The following is a 13,750-nucleotide window of genomic DNA, read 5'->3' on the forward strand; positions in this document are numbered from 1 at the left end:
TACTGTGAGTTCTTAGGATTCATAATATCATTCTTATCTGTATTCTGAAGATGTCTGTGCTGAACAAATTTGCCTGTCCCTCTAAGGTGCCCGATGCCATCCGCAAATGTCAGCGTGCAGGCATTACGGTGCGAATGGTGACTGGTGATAACATTAACACAGCCCGGGCAATTGCTGCGAAATGTGGCATCATCCATCCTGGGGATGACTTTATCTGTATAGAAGGCAAAGACTTCAACCGACGAATCAGGAATGAGAAGGGAGAGGTGAGTTGGGGTCTGTGTCGGGTCCAACTTAAAGAGTGTAAACGTTTACTCTGTTAAATTTACAGTAACTTTTGGTGTGAGCCATTTCAGCCATTAGCTAGGCAACATGAGCTGAGCATAATGACTGTGGCACTGTTGCAGTGTATTATTGGAAATAGTATTCACACTTGAGTAGAAGTTCAAAATACAACAATGTTAAAAAATATATTTTCGTCTATTTGAAAACTTTAAGTAAAACGGTTCATTCTTATTCTTTATTTTAAAGCAACACAAAATAACCTTTAAATATCAAACTGTCAAATATTTGTGGTTGATTTAACCTCTACTCACTATGCAGGGATATCTATGCAAAGGACTATATAGTGAGCTCATCGTCAAAAAACACTTCCCTTCACTCTAACACTTTTGTCTACGCCAGTAATTACGTCATTGTCACAGGAACAACCTTGGCCGGTGGAAAATCCAATAATAAATTGGAAAGGTTTTTTTTGCACTTAGTATTTATACTTTGAGGTAAAAAATCCCATTGAATGACCATGTTTAAATGTAGGAAAAAAACATGTCTACTGCAGTTTGGACTGTGTTGTGCTGCTCTGCTTTTATTACACATTTTACCGACACAACTCGCAAATGTGTGCTGGTCGTAAAAAAGGAGGACATTTGCTGATTAGTGCTGTGATCCTGCACTTTTCTATGGAGTGTGAAATCAAAATTTAAATGCTGAGTGTAAATTATCAGTATAAGGGGGTGCAGGCTGGTTACAATGATTGGTAGAGAGCTCTTCATGAGAGCCGATTTCCCCATGTGTCTTCTTCTGTTTCCTCCATCACACCTGTGTAATACCAGATCTGCCTCTGGGTCAACAGTGACACCTAGTGAGAGAAGGGAAGAGTTCATAAATATTCTAATGTCTATTCATCATCACACACTCTTTGTCCTCTCTGTCTGACTGACAGATTGAACAGGAACGTATTGACAAAATCTGGCCCAAACTCCGTGTGTTGGCTCGATCCTCGCCAACAGACAAACACACTCTGGTTAAAGGTGAGTCTCACGTTTATGAACCTAAACACACACGTGCATACAGTTTTTTCTCTGTCACATACACAGACACACACACACACACAGAGCTTATCTGTCCTTCTCTGTCTGTGTGCAGGCATCATTGACAGCACCGTCCTAGAACAGAGGCAGGTTGTAGCAGTAACAGGAGATGGAACTAATGACGGACCAGCTTTGAAGAAGGCCGATGTGGGCTTTGCCATGGTAAACTGACACATTATTCACCAGTGATGTTTATTTGGTGTTAAAACCCCTCTGTAGCTACTCATTCATGTGCTATAGTTCTCACATAGAAACACAGTATACATATCAATTTTATGGATTAAATTCTTCCTTGAGACAATACATGAGTAATTCATATTCCTATTCTACTATGTTTACATCAAATAGTCAAACTGTATTAATAATTTAAGTTCAAGTATATTTCAGGAATCTTCCATGATTTGTAATGCTCAATAGTGTGAATTTGATACTGGCCACAGTTCGTACTGACATGAAATGGTAGCACTTGGACGAAGGACAGTAGCACTCAGAAATAATTTGGATGCTTGAATGCTTGCATGAATCCTGTCACGGGTCTCTGCCTCCTCCTCCTCACTCTGTCTCAATCTCTGTCAGGGTATCGCCGGGACAGACGTTGCGAAAGAGGCGTCTGACATCATCCTGACGGATGACAACTTCAGCAGCATTGTCAAGGCGGTGATGTGGGGACGAAATGTCTACGATAGCATTTCCAAGTTCCTGCAGTTCCAGCTCACGGTCAATATAGTGGCTGTCATAGTGGCCTTCACTGGGGCCTGCATCACTCAGGTAGACAGATCTATTAATAAAACATACATGCTGACACACATGTGCCCCCCCCCCCACCATCACACACACACACACACACACACATACATATCTAACAGACACACACAGATGTCAGTTCTGTTATTGTCACTCATTCTGTATCTGCTTAGACAAAGCAACTGTTAAAATGCTCTTTATGCAAGTTTTCACCAACTCCTGTCAGCAGAGACACACTGACAGATGGAGAAATGCAATATCCACCTACACAAGAAATAATTATGCATGTAAATATGTATTGTTATTATTAACAAATTATAATAGACACATGAAAGTAGAATTTAAGGGTTAGGGTTGTGAAACTGGCAAAAGAGAGATTCTCAAAATAATTTAAAAAATTGCAGGAAGCAGGACCACGCCTCCAGTACAACTCTAATCACCTGTCAAATCGACATATAAATGGTCAACCCATCGCGCTCCGTTTTTTCTCAGATTCTTCCACCCTTTCAATTGCCTTGAGAAACAGAAAAGAAGACAGAAGAAGAAGAAGAAGAAAATAGAAGAAGAAAAGATAGAAACAAAGGAAAAACCTCCTTCCATCCTCTCTTCCCTCATCTATACCTGCATCCATTTATCGTCCCTCATTTCTCCATTCTCCTACCCTCATCCCTACCCACAGCCCTTCTTCCTCTCTTCCTTTATCCCAATCCTTATCCCTTCATCATCTCTTCCTTCATCTTTACCCTTATCCCTTCATCCTCCTTTCCTCATCTTTAGCCTTATCCCCTCATCCCTACCTGAATCCATACCGTAATAAGCTTGGGTGAGATGATGTTTGAGACAGAACCCCCACGCTGTGTCTCCCTCCTCCCAGTCACCAGTGCAGTACAAAATGATGATAGTCCTACTACATTTACATGAGTAGGAAAAATGTTGATGAGTCTGACAGTATGTCTGAACGTAACAATATCTACCACGAGGTGAAAAGAACTTCAGTCACATCATAATGTTGATATTGTGGCTGCAAACACCTGCACCAGCCGCCACATCAAAATAACATTTCAATTAGGAGAGACCTCAATGTAAAAACAAACAATTACATTTTGTTGCCACAATATACACTGCTTAAAAAAGAGTTAATTGTCACAGTAAAACACTAAGTCAGTTAAACTTCAGGTTTATCAATCTGTCCAATTAAGAAGCACAAGTGATAGTGAATCGATTTCACCTGCCTGGTGCTAATGAAAATGACAACAGGTGCAATGGAGAGGAAGAATCAGAGAGTCAACCAGATTAATACACATAAAGTACATGACCACAGTAGAGCTGATCCCATTTCAACAGATCATACATTCAACATTTTAAAGTAGAAATGAAAATAACCCACACAAGTTAAACAAAGTTATGTGGTTTATTATATAACCTGACTGATAAACTAACTTACTGAAACAGGAGACTAAAGTTGGCCATTTTGACAGGTTGTTATTGTTTGGAGTCACAGTCTTCATGTAAGCAGTAGTGGTGTTAGGGAAGTGACACATTTCTCTGAATGTAAACCTCTCTGCAGGACTCTCCTCTGAAGGCAGTGCAGATGCTGTGGGTGAATCTGATCATGGACACATTCGCTTCTCTGGCCCTGGCCACCGAGCCCCCCACCGAGGCCCTGTTGCTACGGAAACCCTACGGACGGAACAACCCACTCATCTCACTGACCATGATGAAAAACATCCTGGGCCATGGAGTGTACCAGCTGATCATCATCTTTTCCCTGCTGTTCATAGGTGCACACATACACACACACACAATTTGAAGTATCTAGAAGTTTATTTTCCCTGCAGCAGATCAAACAGTGAACAACAGCAGATTCTCACATCTCTCTGCCCCTCTTCCTCCTTTCTTCACCATCCAGGCGAGCGCATATTCAACATCGACAGTGGCCGTAACGCTCCGCTCCACTCCCCTCCCTCTGAGCATTACACCATCATTTTCAACACCTTCGTCCTCATGCAGCTGTTCAACGAGATCAATGCTCGCAAGATCCATGGAGAGAGAAATGTCTTTGATGGCATATTCGCCAACCCCATCTTCTGTTCCATTGTTCTGGGGACCTTCCTTGTGCAGGTGAGGTTAACAACTTTTGATGTTTTTTCTAAGGTCTGGTGCAGAAAGTTCTGAGTTTCTGTTCGTTTGGATTAGATTGTATCATTCGGCAGCAGGGTTGCCTGACTAGAATCAAACCAGTGACAGAGTGGTTATGATTACAGCATGCACCCTGAGTTGTAGTATCCAATAAATGAGTTGTAGAGTTGTACTTATATGAAAGTGACTGAGCGCTTCCAATGGATTTTTTTCATTTGTTGACTAAATTATTGTTGTTTGCAATACATTTAAATTTATCTCAGATCAAGCTTTGATCCACACTATCAGTCAGAGATACCTTTCACTACATGTTTCTTATAAAGCTTGAGCTTAAACTAGACTGCATAACATTAACAAATATCTGGGGGGTATTAGAAACCAGTTTCAGTCAAATTCAACAGCACCAGACACTATGACTTCAATAGTCAACACTTTTGTATTAATAGGAGATTAAACAAAAATTGACTGTTACAAAATGTATAAAGTAACCATATGTGGCAGAGATGTTGTACCAGACCTAAACGGGGTCATCCTTCTTAGCCACTCAGTTAAGAAACAAGAAACATCACATGAGGGGCCCTACCCGCCCTGCACACAACACACTTGCACTCCAGACTGTTCTCATTAGTGGTAGAAGAACAATCTACTACGTGTTACAGAGCAGTGTCATCTCTCCCTGTCTTCAAGAACCTATTGAAGACTCATCTCTTTCGAGAGTTCTCCAACTTTTTAAAAACATTATTTTTGTTTAATTTTATTGAAGAGAAATCTCTGCAGATTAGTTTATATTAATATCTCTACAGTAAAACAGAGGTTCAGTGTTTGTTATAAGTCGTGCGGTTTAAATCACAGGACTGCAGGACCAGTTGATTCCTGCTTTAAAATGGATTTTTTTCTCACAAAACCTTTTATACCCGAACCAGGATAAAACTGAAGTTTTTGTCAGATTTTAAAGCTTAGAGAAAAAAATTGAATTCCCTTTGCACTTAATCCAACAAACAAGAAACCCTGGTGTGTTCTTTGTCTGTCTGTTTTGTGTGGAGATTATCTCTAAATCTGCCTTTTGACACAGAATATTACAACTCTTTCTACTGTCTTTCTGAGTGACACACTAATATATGAAGCAGGGTTCACCTATGAAATGCTCTGCTTCATCCAGCTGTGGCCTGAGTGCTGAGCAGGACCAGAAAACACATAAAACCTGTGATAAAGGCCTGACATCAATTGCCTTTCAATTTCCGTAGTGAATTCAGTGTATGATCCAATATGGCCCTTTAGATCCATGGTGCAAGCTGAGTCTGCCTGAGGACCTGAGGGCCTGTCAAAATCTTTAAATGCAAACTTAAAACCTACCTCTTCAGTCTGGATTTTTGATTATTGTATCATTTGTAGATAATACAATATTTACTAAGATGGATGGATGATAGATAGATAGATAGATAGATAGATAGATAGATAGATAGATAGATAGATAGATAGATAGATAGATAGATAGATAGATAGATAGATAGATAGATAGATAGATAGATAGATAGATAGATAGATAGATAGATAGATAGATAGATAGATAGATAGATAGATAGATAGATAGATAGATAGATAGATAGATAGATAGATAGATAGATAGATAGATAGATAGATAGATAGATAGATAGATAGATAGATAGATAGATCCTTTTCATCATTTTGTCAGCCACATAAGGGCGTTTTTTTCAGTGGACTTACAGTGAATTCACTTCACTGAGCAGGGAACTGTGAGTACACAAAAACACAGACGAGCAAACAATGACAGAGCGAGAGATGGAGGGAGACAGAAGAAGACAGATATTTTCCAAAGCTCTTCAGTGCTGGGTAGTACTCTGGGGAGAAGCAAGAGAAGAAAGAGAGCTGGAGGGGTATGGCAGTGATCTGGAGTGTGAGGGAGACACAGAGGCAGCTGAGAGGAAAAGAAGAGATGAGAGAGCAGAAGTCTGGAAGCAGCTTGAGAAAGGTAAAAGGGAGATGGAAAAGGAAAGATGAGTAAGAAAGATGGATCCCTCCTCCCTGCAGACAGATACTATTACTGTACTGTATATGATACACTGTATAGTAGTCCCACTGAGATTTATGACTGTACAGTTTGGTGGCAAGATGATAGTCTCCTTCTGATAAGCCTTGTTCCTGGTGGAAATGATCATGTTGCTATTTAAAATGCTGTCACTCACTGAATCCACTGACACAAATAGACCAACAGGACCACAGCGCCACTGAGGTCTGTGTTAAAGACAGGCTGAAAACAAACCTTTAAATGCTTTAGCTCTATGAATTAACTTACAGTAATGTGTGATTTTCTCAGCTGAGAGGATGAGCCATGTGTTCCTAGCAGAATTCACTTTCAGTAATTACAGCAGCAACACAGGGTGAGAGCAGTTCTGCTGTATTTCCTGGTGAACAGATTCGATCAGTAAGACAAATTTTGTACGGTACCTGTTCTTAACCTGTCTGTTTGGTATGGACTGTTCTCTTGTCCAGTGTTAATGCGCCAGAGATAATTCAGAATTATTACTTGTCATCAGTGAGTCCTCCTTAAACAATTCTATAATATAATGTCACTTTTAATTGTTTGAAATAGCCGACATGTAATGTTTGAAAAAATGATATCAGTTCAGTAAATCAATCAAACTTATTAGTAAACCATACACGTGAAAAGAAATAAAGCAAATTCTGTTTAATTTTATGAAAAACACTGACTATAAAATCGTCACTGCCGCTAAACCAAGTAGGATGAACACAGTTTTCTAGCTTCAGTCTGCAACATGAACTTTTTATAAAAAGCTCTGCACACAATCTCCAGCACACAGAGGTCTGTTAAAGGTTCAGTCTGTACGATTTAGGTTAAAGGAATCTATAGGCAAAAATTTAATATAAAGTGTTTTTTTCACTAGTGTGTTTCAACTTAATTGTATGAATTGTTGTTTTCTTGACCCTAGCTCTTTATATTTAAATAATTAATATTTTCATCAGGAGTGGGTCTTCTCTACAAGGGGGCCCCCATTTTTTTTAAAGTCATCCATACTGGACAAACTAAACACCTTTTGAGTTTTTATGACAACACAAGGCTAGCATAGGTTCCATTTCATGTTTGGAAGGGGAGGTTGAGGCGAGGGGTATTCAGCTGCATTGTAGCAACAAATGTGATCCGATCCCAAGCGGACAGCACTAAGGTATAGGTGCAGAGCACTGGTCTGTGCCACATGTTTCCACACGTTATTTTAACAGTGTGAAGGCAAATGTGTCCTGTGCCACATATGAAGGACGAATCAGCTGAATCGCTGCATTTTCACTATGAATCAAACATATTTTTTCTCTTCTCATGATTTCTTTGTGACCACAATATCAACACTAATCACCACATGATGATCAATACTTTCCTTAAATTGGTCAAATCTTTTTTCACAGTGCAACTGCACAAGATTCCTTCAGCGCCTCTCTCACTGCACTCTCTCTGTACTGTGTTTGCATGTGACAATAATGACATACCTCTCTGTGTTTCTGCTGCAGATTGTGATTGTGCAGTGGGGAGGGAAGCCCTTCAGCTGCGCCCCGCTCAACATCGAGCAGTGGCTCTGGTGTCTTTTCGTGGGAGTTGGAGAGCTGCTCTGGGGGCAGGTAAGCAGCTCTTCAGTCCACTGAGTCAAACCACACTGTGCAAGTATAAGCTGGCATAGCCTGGTTTACCTAGGGTTTCTCCTGAGGTGAGGCCATGGAAACATTTTCACACTGACTCAGAATGTGTGCTCTATTCTGTTGTGTGCTGAAATTGGCAGTTGACACTGTGTGTAACCAATGTAACACTGCACATTGTCTTATGACAACATAATAAACCTGGCTTACAGGTGATCGCTACAGTGCCGACCGCGCGGCTTCCATGCCTGAAGGAGGCGGGAATGGGCCACGAGCCTCGGGAAGAGGAAGGGGAGGAGATGGCGGAGGATGAGGAGGAGATCGATTGTGCTGAGAGAGAGCTGCGCCGCGGACAGATCCTCTGGTTCAGAGGCCTCAATCGCATCCAGACTCAGGTACTGTTTGTCAGGACCTCCACAACAAACCATAAACAGACCTCTTTCCTGGGAACACAGACACACACACACACACATATCCAGACACAGTCACACATCACCCAGAAGCCCCACATGGTCATGACGTATAAGCAGTTTGTTTAAGGTGAATTACAGACAAATGGGGAATGTAGAGAACGTTTTATCTCAAAGAACATGGATAACTAATGTTTGCACTTTTTTAACCAAGTGCTTTATGACTAAATACTATTTATTTTGGGGGTTATTCTCCTGAATTGTGTAGTGAAGTTGCCTAAATAAACTGCCAGTATCATGGTCTTTATGAACTAACATAAGAGACTTTTGGAAAGAAAGACAGAACTCCTTTAAGAGAATACACTACATTATTGAATCCTCTTTGACAGAGATACAGTATGAACTAAATTTAAATACTGTATCTGACTTGTTCTTACTCTTCAAAAGTCTGTCTCTCTCATCTTGTCTGTGCTGCTCTTCTGACTTGTGCCAAACACACTGACTCCAGTTTGTTTCTATCCAACACAGCCAACTGTTCTGCTCTGGGTTCTCTTACTCGGAGGTGGTATTTTAGATGCTAATAGTCATCATGAAACGATAATTGCTGTGACTGTGTGTGTGTTGCTGCAGGGGCCCTTGTCTGCCTGAATGTTTGCACATTGTGTAGGGGCTAATAGACAGGCTGTTGACTTGCCTGATGATTTAAACTGATTCTCCTGCTGCTTTGTTAGAGAATGAATGGTAAGATGACAAAACAGCATCAATATGAACAGCAAACAGCCTCCGAAGCAGCGTTAGAGAGCCAATCAGACTCCCTGCTTAAGTGCCTGTTGTTGTGTGAAGTGGTCAGTTTAATGGACAACAAACACACAAGCAACTACACACTGAGCCTCATTTGCAAATACAATTATTTAGAATCCTGTTCTTCAGTAATGTTCTGAAAGCAGTTGAGATGTGTCTCGGTGGTGCACATTGGCAATCAGAGAGATTTACAATTCTGCCTCTGTCATGTTGGTTTTGGCACGAAATGTTTTAAAGGGACCAAACAACACACACATGCACACACGCACTCAGACCGGCCCTTCCTGCCCCCACTGAGTGCTGCTGTTTTGTCTCTGTCCTACAGATGGAGGTAGTGAGCACGTTCAAGCGAAGCGGTTCCTTTCAGGGAGCGGTGAGACGGCGCTCCTCTGTGCTCAGTCAGCTCCACGACGTAAACACTATCTCTACCCCCTCTCACGTAGCTCTCTCCACTGCAACAGCCAATACCAGCCCAGCCCCCGGGAGTGAGTCCGCCGAACGCATGTACACACATGCACACACACAGACACACACACACACACACACTTGCAGTCACCTTCTCTCTCACACACAGACACACTCCCATTCATTACACAAGCACACACTCTGCTGCACGGCACGTGGACTGCAGTATTTTTTACTCTCAATGGTTGTGTCCCCTCCGGCTCGCTCGCTGCTCGTCTGTGTGCAATGTCTCCTCTCTTCTTTTATCTTATTCTCCCCCTTCAAACAGCACCCAGTCCTGACCGGCTGTGTAGTTCTGATCTGATCTGGTCTGGTCCAAATCCAGTCCCGGTGCCAGTCCAGAATCCGTTTTGTTGTTGAGTGTTGGTCGGTGCAGGAGGCAGCTTGCCGTTCTCTCTCTGTCTGAGGTGACCTGAAAGAAATGGAGCAGAGTTGTTTGTAAAGAAAGTGACTCATGTATAAAGGCCCAAAAAGAAGACTGAACTAGTCTGACAAGTCCAGAAGGCATCCTGAAGTTCAGAGAGCAAATGGTGACTCCTCCTGCACCATGTGTTATTTCCTGTCTGTGAATGAGGTCAAGCGTGGTTACTGTGTCTAACCCCAGATGTAATCTCTATCTAAAGAAGTAGTGTCCTTTCTTTTGTCAAAAAACAAAAGGATATAGTCCTGCTGTAACTATTCTGTGACTCCTATTACACTGTAGACAATTAGATTGCACTGAATCCATACTCATTACCAAATGGTTTTCATATGGCTTCTGCAATTCTCTGAACTGTAAACCTTCGAGTATAAAAGCCCAATAACAGCCTGCTGTTTCCAATACTTCAGTCAAAAGAAGTTTTCTTCTCTTCGATTGCTCTTGCTTTCTTTGTCCATCTTCTCACTGTTGTCCGGTGCTGCAATTGTTGTCAACTGGTTATTTCTGTAACAGTATTTCCAGCTCCGAAGTCACAAGTTTGGCCTGACGTCTCCAAAAAGTCCTGACATTTCTCTGTCCGGTCTGTTTTTTCCCCTCTCTCTCTCTCTCCATCACAGTTCTCTCCTTTTTCCTCTATATTTATGAGATATTACAGGTTCCCTGTTTGCAGAAATATTCTGGGAAATGTGTTCTAATTGTTCTTCATAAGTAGCGTTGTTCTTTTATAGAGGTATTTAGATTTTTATCAGATCTAAATACAGGCTATTGTGTAGCATACTGAAAAGATTTCTTTAGTAAGCTACTCTTTTTTATTACATTTTTTAAAAATCTTAATTTGTCCTTTACCTCATCCCTTTTATGTCATCCTCCCATCACCTTACTAGAATAGTTTCCATCCTCATGTTTTCTCTTGATTTCTTTGTGTGTCAGTTCTGCGCGTGCCTGTTTGCAAGTTTACGTGGGTGCATTTGCTGGCACACCCGAGAGCCCTAGTTTGACTTCTGTGTGTTTCTGTGTCAGTGTTTGAGCGTGTGCACCTGTGCTTGTATGCTGGTGTCTGAGTGTGTGCATGCATGCGTGTGCTTGCGCTTGTCTCTTCATTTGGTGGTCTTCATCTGTCTTCTCAGTTGCTTCTCCTTTCTTTCCTTGCTCCCTTCTGTCCATCCCTACCTCCTTCCATCCCACGCAGTCTTCCTCCCCATGTTGCTCCATCACCTCTAGGTGTAGCTACAAAGAGGCCCAGCCTGGCGCTGCTGACACCTCACTATTGTGATCATTCTACACAGACACTATGTGTTACCTGTGTTTTATTTAGGTAGTCACATCTTTCTCTCCATCAATTATCACCGATCATTTATTATTAGAATAACATTATTATTCAGATCTGGACATAGCTACAAAATTGGTTCCTCTTATAGAAAATACTTTTGGCAAAGATAATGAATGAGGGAAGTTCAGACAAAGTGTGGAATAAGGTTTCATGTTCATGTTTAGCTCATTTCTTGCCTTTACAATAATTTGTTCTTAATTTAAAATGCGTAATGAGTCCAAATCTGTTACTCAGCAGCAGTATTACACAGTCTTGAGGTAAAAATGGTACATGGAGAGATCGTTATGAGCGAGCATTAAGTTTGACTTTAATGTAACCTGGGTTTTCCTCTCTCAAAAACCTCTTGTTGTATGGAGGCAGCCCGTGGTTAAATAATTTGTACTACAATTGCCTCAGCTTGTGGTGTTTACACAAGAAAGCAGAATTCAAATAGTGTCAAATTTATAGCCACAAAAAACGTTTTAAGACTTGATCGGACTTAAAGTATATGTCTTGTGATATTCTATCATTTTTTACCTGTCAAACAAATCACATCATAAGCCCATAGCCAATACTGAGTGCATCCTTTTACTTAGTATTGACTGTTAATCCAAACCAAATCCCCAAAAATGTCATAAGGCTATAACTCTGTAGTGTTGTTGGCTTACTGCATATATGCTTCATTCAAATGGAACTCATTTTTACATTGTTGAAGGTTTTCTACACGGCTTGCTTGGTGTTTAAGGCAACAGCAGCATGGATCCTGCAGAGGCACTGCAAGCTAACAGGGGGATAGCGTATTATATGATTTACAAAGGCACAATTACACAGAGATGAGGCTGCTGAGAATATCAACAATTTTCTGACATGTTAAAAAATTACAAAGACAACTCTTTATGAATAGAATCCTAAATTCAACATGAGGTTGTGAATTCTTTAAGTGTGGAGAATTCAAATTGTCTCTTCTCATAAAAACAATTAACACAATCCCATTTGAAAGCAGCATTAGAGAGGTCAGCATGCTCTAGAGCTGAGGCAAAAGGGAATATGCCATTAGTTTTGTAGGGAGCTGCTTTAACCCAAGAAAATGCAAAATTAATTAGATTAAGACTGAAAGATTCAAAGCAATTTATTCAAAATAAACCGCTAATAATTTGAAATGAAAGGAAACAAAAGAATGATCCAGACAGGAATATTCAGTACTCGTAAATGATGCAAGTATTTTTGGGGTTTCCTTCTGAGTTAAGTACTTTGCCGTCAGAGCCCTTGTTTTGTATACAGCATCTTGTTTCAGTTTACCTCTTTTGCAATACAATACTGGGTTTATCCTCTTTAACTTCTGATTTAATGCCTGACAACCCTTTTCAAGCAATGGAGGGAACTTTTTTGTGATAGCTATGACTTATTTTGTCAGTACATCCAACCCTATGACGTACACTGTCCCTTAGTTGTAAATAATTCTCTAGTGCATCAAATCTCTGACTGGAAACTGTCAACGACTACAGCTATTTGAGTAAAATTTGCTAGATTTATAGTGTTTTAGGAAATTATTGAATTTGGAACATTAATGACCCATTTTTAATGCTTAACATCTACAGTGGAAACTCGTTGGTTTTGGTCTTTGCAAGGGGTTTAGTGACAGCACCAAAAAACCTTCACATATGTTCCAATTAATACTAAAAGCTAGGGTTGGTGATCCTGGCAAAGCTAGCAGGAGCAGGATACACTTCAGGGTTCCCACTCAAATTAAGAAATAATTTTCAAGGACCTATCCAGGACAATTTTTGAGAGTCATTCCTGACAATTCAGGACTGCAATTGGTCATCTGCAGGACTCGATTCTTCATTAAAGCCGTTTTCAGACATAAACTTAGGAGAATGGCCGCATTATTGGGTCCGGACTTTCTACGGTAGTCACACAAATACACAAATAAGGAACGCAGTGGGAGATTCTCCACTCAGACATATTCACAACAACATAGAGAGTGTTCAGGTGAGAGGTGGTGCAGCAGGCAGAGACAAGATGTAATGTATTATTTCCTCCGTTTTTGCATCGCTCACGGAGGATCTCCTGCTGTGATCTCATATCAGCGCATTTGGACATTCTCCGGAGTTCATACTGGGCAGCTTGCAGGAAAGACTCTGGAGAAAGTCTGGGCACTCTAACTCGTACATTTGCCTTCACACATACTATTTATTTATTTTAAATAACTATAAGCTACAGGCTTGCTGACATTAAAGTCAAAAGACCTTTTAATTTTGGTTAAATTTATAAAATAAAACAGGATGCACTGAACTATACGTAGGTAATCTATTTAAGGACAAGACAAAAAGTATGGACAATAACAATTATTACTAGGATATTTGGGCATTGTTTTCTCAGAGGAATTTATTTAATTATTTGGACGTGAAGACAAACACATTGCAACAAA

At 40.6% G+C, this 13,750-nt stretch overlaps 1 protein-coding gene across 1 annotated transcript in view; it reads left to right on the forward strand.

The window, feature by feature from the left end:
* Positions 1-13,750, forward strand: part of atp2b3b (ATPase plasma membrane Ca2+ transporting 3b) — a 37,439-nt gene that overhangs the window by 19,590 nt on the left and 4,099 nt on the right. Inside the window, exons 16-23 of the mRNA XM_061074801.1 lie at positions 87-266; positions 1,223-1,310; positions 1,426-1,532; positions 1,947-2,138; positions 3,682-3,895; positions 4,024-4,235; positions 7,794-7,901; positions 8,129-8,311. Coding sequence (XP_060930784.1) covers positions 87-266; positions 1,223-1,310; positions 1,426-1,532; positions 1,947-2,138; positions 3,682-3,895; positions 4,024-4,235; positions 7,794-7,901; positions 8,129-8,311 — 1,284 coding nt within the window. The remainder of the gene's footprint in view (positions 1-86; positions 267-1,222; positions 1,311-1,425; positions 1,533-1,946; positions 2,139-3,681; positions 3,896-4,023; positions 4,236-7,793; positions 7,902-8,128; positions 8,312-13,750) is intronic.

Source organism: Limanda limanda, chromosome 7, assembly GCF_963576545.1.
Source record: "Limanda limanda chromosome 7, fLimLim1.1, whole genome shotgun sequence".
Classification (NCBI taxonomy): Eukaryota; Metazoa; Chordata; class Actinopteri; order Pleuronectiformes; family Pleuronectidae; genus Limanda; species Limanda limanda.